The sequence below is a fragment of the Panicum virgatum genome, chromosome 1K (assembly GCF_016808335.1).
Source record: "Panicum virgatum strain AP13 chromosome 1K, P.virgatum_v5, whole genome shotgun sequence".
Classification (NCBI taxonomy): domain Eukaryota; kingdom Viridiplantae; phylum Streptophyta; class Magnoliopsida; order Poales; family Poaceae; genus Panicum; species Panicum virgatum.
Genome location: NC_053136.1, coordinates 11409515 through 11424685, shown reverse-complemented (window position 1 = coordinate 11424685; position 15171 = coordinate 11409515). Strand labels below are relative to the sequence as shown.

General features: G+C 42.1%; 1 protein-coding gene across 1 annotated transcript; it reads right to left on the bottom strand.

Annotated features, from left to right (window-relative positions):
- Positions 1 to 4179: 4179 nt before the first annotated feature.
- LOC120651324 lies at positions 4180 to 5171 on the bottom strand. Its single transcript, XM_039928801.1, has 2 exons — positions 4887 to 5171; positions 4180 to 4805 (listed from the first exon to the last, which is right to left on the bottom strand). The coding sequence occupies exons 1-2, from the start codon at positions 5052 to 5054 to the stop codon at positions 4425 to 4427; spliced, it is 549 nt and encodes a 182-aa protein (XP_039784735.1). The 5' UTR covers positions 5055 to 5171; the 3' UTR covers positions 4180 to 4424.
- Between the last annotated feature and the right edge of the window lie 10000 nt (positions 5172 to 15171).

Genomic DNA, 15171 nt, shown 5'->3' with positions numbered 1-15171 from the left:
TTTCATAAAAATAATAAACTATAAAGTTGTAGTGTATGTACATATATATATTTTTATTAAATTACAAATAGAGATATAATAAATTAAAAGGGCACCTTCTCCATTTGGGTTGTACATGTACTGGTTGAGAAGTTGGGCGTAGCATCCTCCGCGCCGCGTGCATGTCCATTAGCCTTACGCTTTTATGGAGGATCTAGTCGGTGGCCAACTTTAATACATGCCCTCTTTTCCTATGTTGTTGAAACTATACATTAGTTGAGAGGGAAACTGATGAGTGTATGTAATTTTGTGACATTTTTTTTGCGAAATCATGACATCGGTTTATGCTTATTCTATATGGCCATTTCTTTATGCCTGGACTTTAACCTGGTTAACTTTCATGCTTGAAAAAAAAAATAGACTGATCAATCACAGATCTTATGAGTAACCAAAAGCTTGGTGCACCAACAGGATTCTTCTACAAAAGCAATGACAATGCAGGATCAAAGTTGGGTCATTATTGTTGTTGTAGCAATAAAAACAGTGATTGCAATGTGCATCCAGATAATACCTGTAGCCGTAACTCCCAAAAGAATGAATTACCATTAGTTTGAGGAAATAATAATGTAAAAACTTTGTGATGTGTACATGTGAATGGTTATTCATAATTGAATGAATAAAAAAAGGCCAATACATACAACATGGGAGAATCCTTTCTTTGGTCATTACTCGTGTTTCCTATTTCCTAAGTGCAAATGTACAAGATAAATCCTACTGTTTTCTCATATATAGAAGTGCTGATCAACTGATCATCTGGTAGCACCAAACAAGGCACTCACAGTTATCATATCCAACCGAACAATACGGTAACTTTTCTTAACTAGGGTGATGTGGTTCACTGCACCTTCACCTATCTTTTTTACCTTTTGAGAGAGAAAAAAAACCCTTCTCCTCTCTTTCTGGTGAGGGCATGAAATGGAAACTGCATAGCTAGTGTTTAAAGCTGAAAATGAGGTGGTTCACATTTTCTTTTTCTGGTCATGGCATCAAGTGGAAACTTCCTAGCTAGTATTTAAAGCTAAAGGGTTCGTGGAATGACAATGGTTGCTAAGTTTTTTGATGCAGTTGTATAGACAACAATAATGCAGTAACAAATGAAGGACCAAGGGCCTGTTTGTTTCTCATGGGCTAAAGTTTAGTCCTTATCACATCAAAAATAATCTTGCTATTTCAGAGTATTAAATAAAATCTGTTAAATTTTTTTTGCACAGATAAGTGCTAATTCGCGAGATGAATCTAATAAGTCTAATTAATCTATGATTTGCCATAGTCGTGCTACAGTAACCATCCACTAATTATGAATTAATATACCTCATTAGATACGTCTCGCAGTTTAGCTCCGGGTTCTGCAATTAGTTTTGTAATAGGACTTTATTTAATATTTTTAAATAGCAAGATCCTCTTTGATGTGACATGAACCAAAGTTTAGTTCCTGAAACCAACCACCACCCAAGACTGTCTGTCGACAGATTTGGTAGAGCCTTCAAGTCCTTGTAGAGAGCACACTATAACGAAGAACCAGAGCATGATTTTCTGCTGAATCCAGTAGGAGCTCTGCCTAACAATTTTGGCTACCAGCATGTAGCTCCTTTGTTATCTCTTTCTAATGGTACTCTTTATACTAAACTAATAGATTAAGCAAAGAGGCATATTGTCAAACCAAATTAATAAACAGTTTCATTATATATTATAATTCCAGATAAAAGCAGAAGAACAAAATAAATATTATGTATAACATACAAGTAATAAATAAGTAAAACTTATAATAAAACATAATGAAAAATTAGTGGCTTGAATTAAATATGAATTATGAATAAAGTATGTAAATAAATAGTGCCCCATGTAAAACATGGTTCAGGGTGAATAAATCTGGGATTCCTACTTCCTTGGAAAAATTGAACACATAATGGGAAAACATGAAAGATGGCTTTTCAAAAAGAGAACAAATTATGAACAGAAATAAATAAAGTTTGGAACACATTTCTGTTAGAACATGATCAACTATCCCTAAATTTGCTTGCTAGTTTATTGCTTTATTATATAATTCATACTAGCTAGCTAGATATAGCACTCCTTAGTCCTCTCAATGTTTTCTATCCCTTATTATGTTATATATAGTCTTTTCTATCAATAGTGGAGATGTCATTTATTTTCCTTTCAAAAATAATACACAACTTTCTTTTCCTTCCATAAAACAATGTGCCAATTATTGTCCTTTCAAAACAAATAATTATGCTAATTATGGGTGAATGCATGTCAATGGAAAGTAAAGTGTGTGCCAAAGGAAAGTAATACATGTGTACAAGAGGTGGGTATAGAATATTGCTGGTGTAAAAAAGTATTTAGGATTTTAGTGGAAACACTTTCCTTCTATCAATTCCGTGGATCTACACCCCCTTTCATCAATCCTTTGGGCTGTCAAGTGAAGCCTCCGTGAGGGGTAAGGTGGGACTAATCTTAGTAAAAAAAAGTTTCAATTGTTTTACCTTTTGTAGTATATAAAAAGTATATATAGATAGATAGATTGACTAATTTAATATGTTTCTATCTTCCATGAAGTAGCTAATAGGCCAGTCATCAAATTTTAGTATGTAATAGATACAAGGAATTATTACATAATAAATGTGACCTAAAAAATTGCAACATATTAATAGCTATGGATCACAGAACAATTTTTTGTATTTGTGATAATATCATGCTAATTAATTAATTGCTACGGCTTGTTTTCTTTTCCTCCTTATATATATGGTCCATGCATGTATAGACCAAGTAAGCATTGCAGTTAGCATTTCCATCTTAATACAAACTACTCTCCCGAGGTCACATACAAGCCTTGCCTTTCACCGTTGCGCTTACATGGAGAAGCACATGAATGCACTAGTCCTGCTTCCCCTCCTCCTTCTCGGATGCTTTGCACCTTTGACCACTAATTTAGAGTATTAAATAAAGTCTAATTACAAAACCACATGTAGCACCCCTGGTAAATTCGCGAGACCAATTTAATGAGGCCTTTTACCCACGATTAGAGGATGGTTACTGTAGCCTCACTGTAGCAAATCATAAATTAATTACCGTCATTAGATTTGTCGCAAAAAATTATACCCATCCCTGAAAAAGTTTTGCAAATAGACTACATTTAGTACTTCATGCACACAAGATTCCCTTTTCGCGAAATTTTTACTGTAGAAACCAAATAATGTAAGTAAAAAGAAATCAAATATTTCTCCGATCCATTTCATTCGATGTAAATGGTCGTTGTCTTCTGGACAACTGTCTAGTCAAGATGAATCATTTGCCTTCTCATTATTTTGCCCATTGTAAGGTCCATTGCGTGCTAATAATAATCGACTCACCAACCACTAATCCATTCCGTTATGTGTTTGAATTACCCTCGTATAGACCAGGTTATGAAGGAAATGGGTACCGTGAAGACTTCTCATATACAAGGATGCTTCCGGGCCAGACATCCTAAATGCACTTCAAATCTGTGCTGGTGCTGTCATGGAGATGTCCATACTTGCGGTTCTACGCTGCAAGATTGCCAAGCACAATGCTCCAGAAAGATGAACTATCTTTAGTTGGAACGATGTAAATCCCAATATAATGTATGAACGTGGTAGCGCGTGGGCAATAAGAAGCCGATGCAAAAGGGCAGCGTTGAATTGTTTTCCATCTTCATGGTGACATACAAACTGACTAGCAACAAGATCAGTCCTCTGCGTGCTGCATTGTTTACTTGAAATGTTTTGCTGCAGTACACCAAACTGACTGTGGACCGTCCATTTATACAGATCTTGATGGTCATTACACCAAAGAGATATAGGCAAAATATCTTCTAATTTGATCTAACTACCTTTTATGATACCAATTAGATCTAACACTACCAGAAAGCGAAAATTTCGTGAGAGTGCAAAACCGTCACAAAAATTGTTCTGTGGTGGTCGACAGAGTTTGTGAGGAGACACTTATCCTCGTGATTAATTAGTGCCAACACCCGAGCCGCGGCCGGGATCGCGGTGATCGCGCGCGCCGCCAGCCATGTCCAGCGGGTGCCCAAGCATCGTGGCAGGAGCATGCAGCAGGCCCGGGCCAGATGTGCGCGGAGGTTGTGCGATGGCACTTGCACTACTACATAAACAGTTTGTAGAGACGGATAAAATTATATTTTTAAAGGCGGATGCCGGATCCACTCCTATCTTTCGCAGCTAAAATAGCTGTTTGTAGGGGCGGGTCACGGACCCGCCCATAAAAATACATTTTTAGGGGCGGACCACCCCTAACCCGCCCCTAGAAACCCATCTCTAGCAAGATCGCCCTCTGACCCACTTCTAGAAATCGATTTCTAGGAGTGGACGAGGGGCTCATCCGCCCTTAGAAATCGATTTCTAAGGACGGGTGAGGGGCTCACCCGCCCCTACAGACCAAATTAACAAACCAAAAAATGGCGCCGCTCCTCTTGGGGTCGCGATGCACAGCACAAAAGCTGTGCCCCTCCGGCCATGGCGAGCATCCGGTTGCCGGTACGAGATGAGCCCGAGGTAGCTGCAACTGTCGACGTTGTCGGCGTTCGTCTGCCCGGACCGGAGCTGCTCCAACGGCCGCGCATAGGTCTCCGTGCCCGGGCCGCACCGCCGCTGCAGCACCTCCTGCACCCAGAGCCGCTTGATGAGGTACGACGACGGCCGGTGCGCCATGCTCATCGATCGAATCCTGGAACCAGCAGGCCGCTCAGAAGCATGGCTAGTCTTACTTGGATGACTTTGCAACTGGAAAAGAACTCGATTACTAAAAAAATCAAGTAGCACTTCATTACCAAGAAATCAAGTAGACAAGTAGAACTCGATTACCAAGAATTCTAGGCCGCAGGAGGTCCGGTCGTCCGCTCCCGCAGCAAAAGGGAGACTAGGGGCCCGCGCCGGTTGCTGCGCCCGCCGCACGCCGCTCATGCCGGACGCGGTGCCCTCCGCACGCCGCGCCCGCCGGCTGCCGGACGACGCTCGCATCGGGCGCCGCATGGCCGCCACGGGCCTCTCGCAGCCGACGGGAGCGGCGGGTGCGGCGGCTGGTGCGGCGCCCTAAGAAATGTCCCAATCCAATCCGCTCTAAGAGAACAAATCTGTCGCGTGCTAGCATTGCCGTGCGGTCTGGGGGGAATATTATCATTGTACCTAGTCCAGGGCATCAGCAGCACAAGTCGTAGATGCTATTGGCCCACTCAGGGCATCACAGTCAGTGAACTGGCGGTGGCGGATAAGACACCACTCCAGGATGCGTCGCCACTCTTGTTGTATTGCTTACATGCATGTCATTTTCCCTATTTTTGTTTTGATTCTTTCAACTAGTTTAGTAGTTTTGTCATAGCTGTAAGCGTGCTTCAGGGGCTGTCCTTTGGAATCATATCATCACCACATATCATGTTATTTTCTTCAGAGATTAATTAGATGACCGCATAGGAAGATAGATCGAGCGGCTCTTTGGTAAATGTACATGGGTAAAGTGGCTAGGCAGAGTTCAAATCTACAAGAATTCTCATTTTAGTTATTCTATGTTTACTTTCATCTTTATTATTAGTCAGTTTGCACAGTGGTATGCCCTAGAGTAAGTAGGACTGTAGGAGTACTTCGTCTAGGTACAATGATGGAAGAAAGTCATGGCCGTGCACTCGTATATCGACCCCATGCATGCTCTGGGAACTACCCCAAGCACTCCTATATCCCCATTTTTTAGTTTGTTAGGAGATTTGGAAGGAGAGAAATGCAAGAATATTTAAGCAACGCTTTTACAAAAAATTAAGGACGAGGCCTCGTTTTGGGCTTAAGGACGAGGCCTCATTTTGGGTCGTACTTTGTGTTATCTTTTCCGCGATTTGTAAATAACTTTGTTGAGTTCGCTCGTCTGCCCGTTCGTTTCAAAACAAAATCAACCCCATAAAAGTTGTAAAAATCACTGAACACTAAAATTTTTGCCACATATGGCATAGTTTAACGAATGGACGATGCATGTTAGGTTGTTGGGACACACAGGCTGCACGGCTTCTTCTCAGTCTCCAAATTTCCAAGGGGAAATTAAACACAAGGACGAATGTGATCGTCGCACCCGGTCGGTGCGTCTGAGCATACTAGAAATTTAAGCTGCTGGCAGCTTGTTCAATCCGGCAGGGTCCGACGGGGCCCTTATTAGCTTGTGCGTAGTCTGCGCATTGGTCCACTGTCCTCCGCACAAATTCTTTGGTCTCGTTTGATTTTTTTTTCAGTTAGGCTCATAACATGAAGACTATTCTCAGTGCTTTTGAGTAGCGATCGGGCCTCAAAATTAATTTCCATAAAAGTGAAATCTTCTGCTTTGGAGAAGCGAAGAACTACGAAAGCCGAAAGCCTGTACATGGAATCGTTTGGTTGTAAACCAGGATCTTTCCCAATCCGATACTTAGGTATTCCGATTTATTATAGAAAATTGTCTAATAGCGATTGGATAAAAATCCAAGAATGGTTTGAAAAACATCTCAGTAGTTGGAAATGTAAAAACCTTTCAACTGGAGGTCGTTTAACACTCATTAATTCTGTTTTTAGTAGCTTGCCCATGTACATGATGTCCTTCTTTGAAATTCCAAAAGGGGTTCGAAAAAAATTGGATTATTTTCGATCTAGATTTTTTTGGGCAAAGTGACAAGCATAAAAGAAAGTATTGGCTAGCAAAGTGGGACATCCTGTGTCAACCTAAGGATCAAGGGGGACTAGGGATTCACAATTTGGAATTAAAAAATATAGCTTTGCTCAGTAAGTGACTATACCGCCTGTTAACAACAGATGGTACATGGCAGCAGATCTTACGCAATAAATACATAGGGCCTAAACTATTGGTACAGGTTCAATGGAAGAGCGGAGATTCACATTTCTGGGCAAGCCTGATGAAGGTAAAACGAGATTTTTTAAGATTCAGAACTTTTATAAAAAAGAATGGGTCTCAAGTAAGGGTCTGGGAAGTCACTTGGTTAGAAAATAGTCCTTTACGGGACCAATATCCACAACTTTATAATATAGTCAGAAAGAAACAAGATACGGTGGCTGACGTACTAAGTACACAAATCCCGAATCTCTCCTGGTGTAGAGATCTAATTGGCAATAAGTTGGTGATGTGGAATAATCTTGTCTCACGTCTATCAACTATCGATCTAAGCCAATAAAGGGATGGCTTCAAATGGAACTTAGACCATATTGGTATTTTTTCGGTAAAATCATATTATCTGGGATTAATCAATTAGAACACTCCTAACCAAAATAAGAAAATATGGAAATTAAAAGCCCCACTCAAGATAAAAATATTTCTCTGGTATCTTAGACGATGCGTTATTCTTACAAAAGATAATCTTGCAAAATGGAATTGGCAGGGGAAGCAAAAGTGTTGTTTCTGTCATGAAAATGAAACGATACAACATCTGTTTTTTTGACAGCCGATTCACGAGAATGGTATGGGCTTCGGTCAATGCGGCCTGGGGCATACCAAAACCTCATAATATGCCTAGTATGTTCGGGAGCTGTCTCAATGGAATTCCTAAAGAATATAAGCCACTAGTACTTCTGGGCGCGACAGTCTTGTGTTAGTCTGTTTGGCTATGCAGAAATACAGTGGTGTTTGATAACAAAAAATCTTTCTTTTTGCAGGTTATCTATTCAACTACGCGCTGGCTCCGTACATGGGCTATCTTTCAGAAGTATTCTTTGTAGAATAAGCTTGTAGTGGCATCTCATTTCTTGACACAGGTGGCCAAGAATTTTTTTTTGTCTGGACACATGGATGTCGGTCTAGTCTTAGGATTGACAGTCATTAATGTGGAAGGATTTTTTTCAAACTCTTTTAGATTGTGTGCCGTTTAGGCAGATGTTGAGAAATTTCAAGACGATGTATCACTTTGATGTATTGTGCTTGATATCAATAAAATTTCCCTTTTAAAAAAAAGTCCTGTCACATCGTATGTTTACGCACCAATTAGAAGTACTAAACAAAGATTTATTACAAAACTAATTTTATAAGTCGTAACTTAATCACGAGACAAATTTATTAAACCTAATTAGCTCATAATTTGACCACTAATTGCTATAGTAACCATCTACTAATTGTGCATTAATTTTAATAGATTCGTCTATAGCTCTAATTGCAACTTATGTAATTAGTTTTATATTAAATTGGCATCTGAATATTTCGAATTGACATTCGAATATTCGATGTGACAGCAACTTAAAAGACCAAATGAGATCTTAACTGTTGCACGTACGTACGTTGTAATTGTACCATGGGACAGAACGAGATTGACTGGTTAAAGTCATGCGAGGGCTTGAATTGCATGGTGTCCTTTTATTAGCCACCATTACTCCGCTACTAGTCTCGTCCATTTTCACTAGCTAGGCCCCGTTTAGTTGTAAAGTTTAAAATTTCAAAACTATCACATCGAATGATAATCTTATATGCATGAAGTATTAAATCTAGATGAAATGAAAAACTAATTGCATAGTTTGTTTGTAAATTACGAGACGAATCTAATGAACCTAATTAGACCATAATTAGACATTAAATTGCTACAATAATTGCTGCAGTACCATGTGCTAATGATAGATTACTTAGTCTTAATAAATTCATCTCGCAGTTTACAGACAAGTTCTGTAAATAATTTTATAATTAGTTTATATTTAATACTTCAAATGTAAAAAAATTCCATTTCAAAAAGTTTACATGAGCAACTAAACAAAGCCCTAGTTTGGGGACACGAACTTAATAGGGTCAGTTGGATCCATGCCACTCCAACTTCTTGAAATTGGATTTCATGTTGAAATCCATGCCATTGAGTGGCATGATTTTGAACATTAATACTCCTTTCAGTCATGAATATACGTGTTGTGGATTATTTTACAATGATTGTAAAGTACCATCAGGTAATTTTATCTTAAATTTTTTTATAGCCGTAGATCTATGGGAAGTGTTTATAAAAAATTAAAGTAAATTAGTATTCGGTCCCACATTTTGGAAATAGCAGGTACTTTATCTTAGATATTTTGGGGTAGTTCATACTTGCACCACCGTAAAATTTTATCAGATGGACGGTTTCTATTTTTTTGAATCATTGTAAAATTTCTCTTTAGATATGTGTGTTCTCGTAGACACAAGCACATAGTATATATTTAGTGATGAGTCATACAGGAGACAACCATCTACCATACCAGTATACCACAGAATACACTGTGTGAATTGTTGAATTGTTTCTACAAATCTATTCAATGTTATGTAAGTAACATGATGACAGTCATAACTCATAAATACAAGTATACAAACAACACAACACTATGATATACTAATACACCTATATATAGAGCCCTTACGTGGCCACTGCGCAGCCAAAAAGAAGCGCAACGCTGGAAACAAAGCCACGACTTCGTGTCAACGACCGGTACATTTCGGAGGTGGAAAGTTGTGCACACGGGACACATCTTGATATCACGCTGATAGGGACCTGACAGCCGACACCGGCCGGGCGACGACTATGAAGTTGACTGGTTTATGTTACTATTTTTTCAAAATACCTTACAAACGCAAACACTTCCATACATACATGTACATCATCATACCTCTATAAACAAATCTGAAATACTGAGTATGCAGATCTCCTCTAAATACACGAACATAACCTTACTAACAGTAGGAGCGGAGCCAACAGTGGGTCTGGCTCCAGCCCCTCCGACCGCCCGTTGGACCCATGAACCCTCTCCTACAATTTTTTTGCCATGAGTACACTGCAAGGAGAGGCTAAAGTTATCTACAGGTAGAAATAAGCCCCTCCTAGAAACATATTAGATGCAAACTAACCCTTTCGTGCAAACCGTGGAAACTTCAATCTGAGCCACCGGATCAACATCCAAGGGGCATAGGAATTGGATAATTTTATAATTAACTGCTCACCTATAATCATAATTTTACAAATCTCCCTCTCACTCCTCCTGCGCACCCCCTTGCATGTTGATCTGGTAGCCCATATTAAAGTTTGTACAGTTTGCACGAAGAGGTTGGTTTGCACTAATATGTTTCCTAAGAATTATCTTGGATCTGCCATTGCCTACTTTTATGAGCATTTCTCGAAAATTGAGCGAGTTGACAAATATTAAGATTGATGAAATCACCATATCCGTTTCGCTTTTGATGGACATGTTACCTACCACTAGAAATAGGTTAGCAAGGCATGACATGTAGAATCTCTCAAATAAAGCATGTCGATCACGCTAATCACAAAGATTGCAATAAGATTAGCATACCCAGAGGCAGAGCCGGAAGCACTCGAAAGCGACATGGTGCTTTGTTGTTGTAGTCGTCCCGCTCGATGCAGTGCAGAAGTGTTGTAGTGAAGATCGTCCGCTCGATGTCGTGCCACCAGGAACAGGAACAGGAACGAAAGTCGCCAATGCCGGGAACAGGAACGGAAGCCGCCAACGCAGGGAACAAGAACGGAAGCGAGTAGTCTTGCCGCCGCCAACACTCCCCAAAAACGTGATTGCCGTCCTCACCCGAGCAGGTGAACCTAGCGGACGGAGATGTTCCGGAGGCCTACTCTTCCATCTCGTGTGCGCGCAGGAGACGGAATGGGGAGAACTTAGCAAGCAGCGGAAGCAGTGGATTTCTCTCGCACAAAAACTAAAAAAAATATTTTTATGCAAGATAGAACAAGGCTTTTATATTGCAGCCAACAGCAACCGAGAAGACACGGGAGATCATGTGACAGAAGAATTCGCCCATGGAAGAAACTTCCGTCATCATGTTTGAAAACTCCTGTAACTCCAGAATTTAAGAATGGAATAACTCTCGCATGCAATTAGTTTGGAGTGAAACTTCCTTCATCGTGCGACAGCTCTCAATTCCACCTTTCACCTTCTTTATTTCTCTCGTAAGTTACTCCCGGCTCATAAATAGCTAGTAGCAAAACCAAGTCACGCATACACCACGTCATGCATGCACCATTCCTTGGACCAGGAGGCATGCACACTAAATATTGCATATAATATTTAAAACAGATCTTAGAACTTATTTGATTTAATTAAATAAAATATGGACCAAGCCATATTAAATCTAACACTTCCATCGTCTGAACTGTGTCAACTTCAACATCACATGTCAGGTTAACAAGCTTACTAGATTCATCAGCCAAAACAACCGCTCCCACTGCTGCACCATATGATTGATGAGTGCATTGTCCTAGAAGAAAGCAAAGAATGGCCAACTATATACCTATCTACTGATGAAGATGATGATCACCATGTACATTTTGCGTTAGGAAGCTCATCAAATAAAGATTTTTTTTCCAACTTGTTGACTGATGAGTAAGTTTTGTTGTAGGATGTAACAGGAAAAGTAGAGGATCCAAGGAAAATGCTTCACAGTATATTGTAATGAGATCAAGGAAGATGATTCTTCAAGAATGTACATTCCAGGTCTTGCTGCCAAGTGGCGTGAGCAGAAGGCTCATGTTGCATGATTAACTATCCAACAAATTAAGTATCTGTATTAATTCTCGACTTGAGGTGTCACTGAATAACCACAAAAATATATATACGACTGGTTCTTTATTTCTATTGATGACCAAGGTTGTAATCACTATGCTCCTTTACTAACGTCTGCCTCACTACCGAATCACTATGCCTCTCAATTGTTCGATGAAATTAATGACCTGTGTGCTTGTTCAACGACGAAAAGCAACAGTACTGCTGCAGGTTCTTATGCTCGAGGTATAACATCAAATCTGCTTACCAAATTCAAATTCATTGTGGGTGCAATAAGTGAGACCACAAGATAATTAGTGTACGTTGACTGCAGCACCTTTGTTTGTTTTTTTTCAAAAGGTTATTAACTTCGCTGGAGTTAAGAAAATTCTAGCATTGCCCTAATATTACTTTAGTACAAACTAAAAAGTGATTCAAGCTAGCTTGCAGCATAAACCTTCCTCCAATATAACTAAACTAACTTGTACAAATTTCCTACATATATCTGACAAAGTTGAATAAAAAGAACAAATCAGTAATACATGCAGCATTGTAACATCCCCAAAATTCACCAAGTTAAATCACGCGCTAAAAATAATTTTCAATAAAATTATTTCTTCGCATTGTTGAGCTCAAATCTTTTCTAAACCCCTTCCCGTCCGAACTCCTAATCTCCCGAAATTCCCTCGTCAATCCGCCGTCCCGACACCCACATCAGTCACCGTCTAGTTTTTTTTCCTGTACTCCTCGTTTCTCGTGCGCGTCGCTTCGAGTCGACGCCACGACCGGCTCGCGACCGTCGCCGCAAATCTCGCCGGCACCCCCTTTTCTTTTTTTCCTTCCTCTCTCCTTTTTCTTTTCTTCTTCTTTTTCCCTTTTTCTTTTTCCTCTTTTCCTTTTCTCCCTCCTTCTCCTTTCTTCTCTCCCTGCTCCCGGCCGCCCCCACACGCTGCACGCGCGCCTCGCCCCCACGCCCTCCACGTGCCCGGATGCTCACCGCGCCGCTCGTCGCTGCCTGACCCATCCCGTCGCTCTGCGCTCGCCGCACCGCCCGTCGACCAGCACAGCGCCCCTGCCTCGCCACTCGAGCCCGCACTGCTCGAGCAGAGCTCACACAGAGCCGAGCTGTGCAGCATGACAACGCCACCGCCTGCCAGGGCGCCTCGGCATGCTCGCCGCGTCAGTGTTGCACCACCCCGGCGACGTGACCGCTCCGGCAGCACCCGTCCCCACACCATTAATGCCACCCTCGGAGCTTGCCCCGCCGGCCACCGTGTCTCGCCCGCTCCACGGCCTTTCCTCACCTATAAAAGGGACCTCCGCCGCGCCCTCCACCTCCACAAGCTACGCCGCCACCGCAGCTCCCGCTCCCCGGCCTGCAGCGCCACCTCCACACCCGCTACAGCCGCCTCCCGCTGGCCCTAGCCGCGCCACCTCCTTGAGCCGCCTCCGCCCAAGGTGAGCAGGGGGATAGAATCCTTGCGTCTCCCTCTCCCTTTTTCCCCACAGGCGCTCACCCCTAGCCGCCCCTGACAACACTGCCCACAGCCGCCGCCTGGCCGCCGCGGCCATGGCCATCGCGCCCCTCTCTGCGAGCCCACTCCTCTGAAATTGAGGCGGGGAATCAATCTCCCACGCCGCCCTACCCCTTTTCCCCTCCTACACGGCCGTCGCCGTGCCCTGGGCCGCCGGCGAGGGCCGCCGCCGGTGCCCTACCCCCCCTCCTCTGATCTGCTCGTGAGGAGGAAGAAGAAGGGCATTTTTGCCCGTAGCCCCCTGCCCTCTATCCTATTTCTTAAAGAACCCCCACCTCTCTAGGCCATTTTCCAAAGAAGCCCCTCTTTGATTCTATTTTTGCAAAATGATCCCTCCACCATATGAAACAATTGTGGATATACCCATGCCCATTTTCTAGAGTAACCCTCATATTCCCAGAAATACTAAACAAGCCACTGCAATCCCAAAACTATTTACAAAGAGGCCCCTAAACCCCGGTTTAACCCCTAAACCCCTCTTCGACTTATCATTTCATGCACCGAAAATCCTCCAATCACCCCAAAACTTCACCACGCTATTTCTAATATATTTTCAGCCATGCCATTGGAAGATCTCTCAGAAATATTATTCCTATCTCCATATCTTAATTTTCTCTGATTCGAGCTCGATAATAAAATCTTTATTTCTTTTTATTTATTGTGTGTTTGTTTGTGTGCGCCGTAGGCACCGGTGTGAACGAGAGAGAACCCATCGAGGAATTCACCGAGCAGTACCGCGAGCAGGAACTCTCGGAAGGCCTTGTAGACGGCAAGTTCAATCTCATCTTTTGATTGTATATTTCGACCCAGTTTTATAAACGCAACCTATTGGCTTGTTTTACAAAATTGCATAAGTTTTTACTGCTGAAAACATGGTTGGATAGCCGCCCCTTGACTTGTTATAATCATTCCCTGACCACCTAGATTAATGTCTAAATATGATTTATTGTATTTGGATGTTAATCGCTGTTAGAATGCCACTTAGGACCTTATGCCGTTTAAATATGGTTACAACCTGTTTTATAAAAAGGAAAAATGTGTGAGTTCTGTGTAAAGGGAAAATGGGATATTTGATAAATTAAAGAAAGGAATGCTAGGGCGGGATGGATGGATGGCATTTCTGTGTGGATTGCCATATCGGAGGCTCGTACCTTTGTGGTTGGGCGAGAAGGTTGGGAGATATCCATTTCGTCACCATTAAGGGCCGAGTTGATGTGTCATCTGGCCTAACTCAACTATCGTGCAAACCACTCGACCATTGTATGTAGCAACGGCTTAGCATAAACCCCACTAGTTAGTCTGATAGCCAACAGGAGAGTTGAGAGCAACGGGTGACCAAGGAGAAGGGATAAGGTCGTGGTAACTTATGCCCCGGTTAAACCTCGGTGTTAGGTCTATGGCCCCTTGGTGGAGTCCGTGTTGGCTAGTCAGGTCTAGCTAAAGCGGGTAATGGCTTTGATGGGATCAGCACCGACACTAAGGTGATCGTGCTGTGGTACCCCACTTGTGGGTAAAGTTGCACACCTCTGCAGAGTTTAAAACCTATTCGAATAGCCGTGCCCACGGTATTGGGCGAGTTACGGTTTCGTCACACAACTAGGCTTTTGGGAGGGATGATTTCACGGTGTGTGTTGTTTTGGAAGGTGTCCGGCAGTTGTGCCTAGCGCTACCATGGATGGGGAGTCTGGTAGCATTAAAACTTGGATCTTTGGTGTAGGATCAACTCTACTCATTAATCGGTTAAGTAAGAGTTGCTTTGAGAAAACCCTTTTCAAAAATAAACCCTTGCATGAGTAAAATCTAGCTTTACTGCAAATAAACCTTAGCCTTATCCTTGATTTATCCTGGGCATGTCTGTGATACCCCCTCCGTGGATGGGGTTGGACTTGTTGAGTACTTTTGTACTCACCCGATTTATATTTGTGGTTTTTTTCAAAAGAGGATCCAGACTTCGTTGTTGAAGACGTCGAGTAGAGGTTGCGTCTGAACCCCAACTTTGCCTGTGGTGTTGGTCCCCTGCAAGATCTTTCTGCTACCGCATCACTCTGAGCCTGAGCTGGAGACCGTCTGGGTCGTGCTTT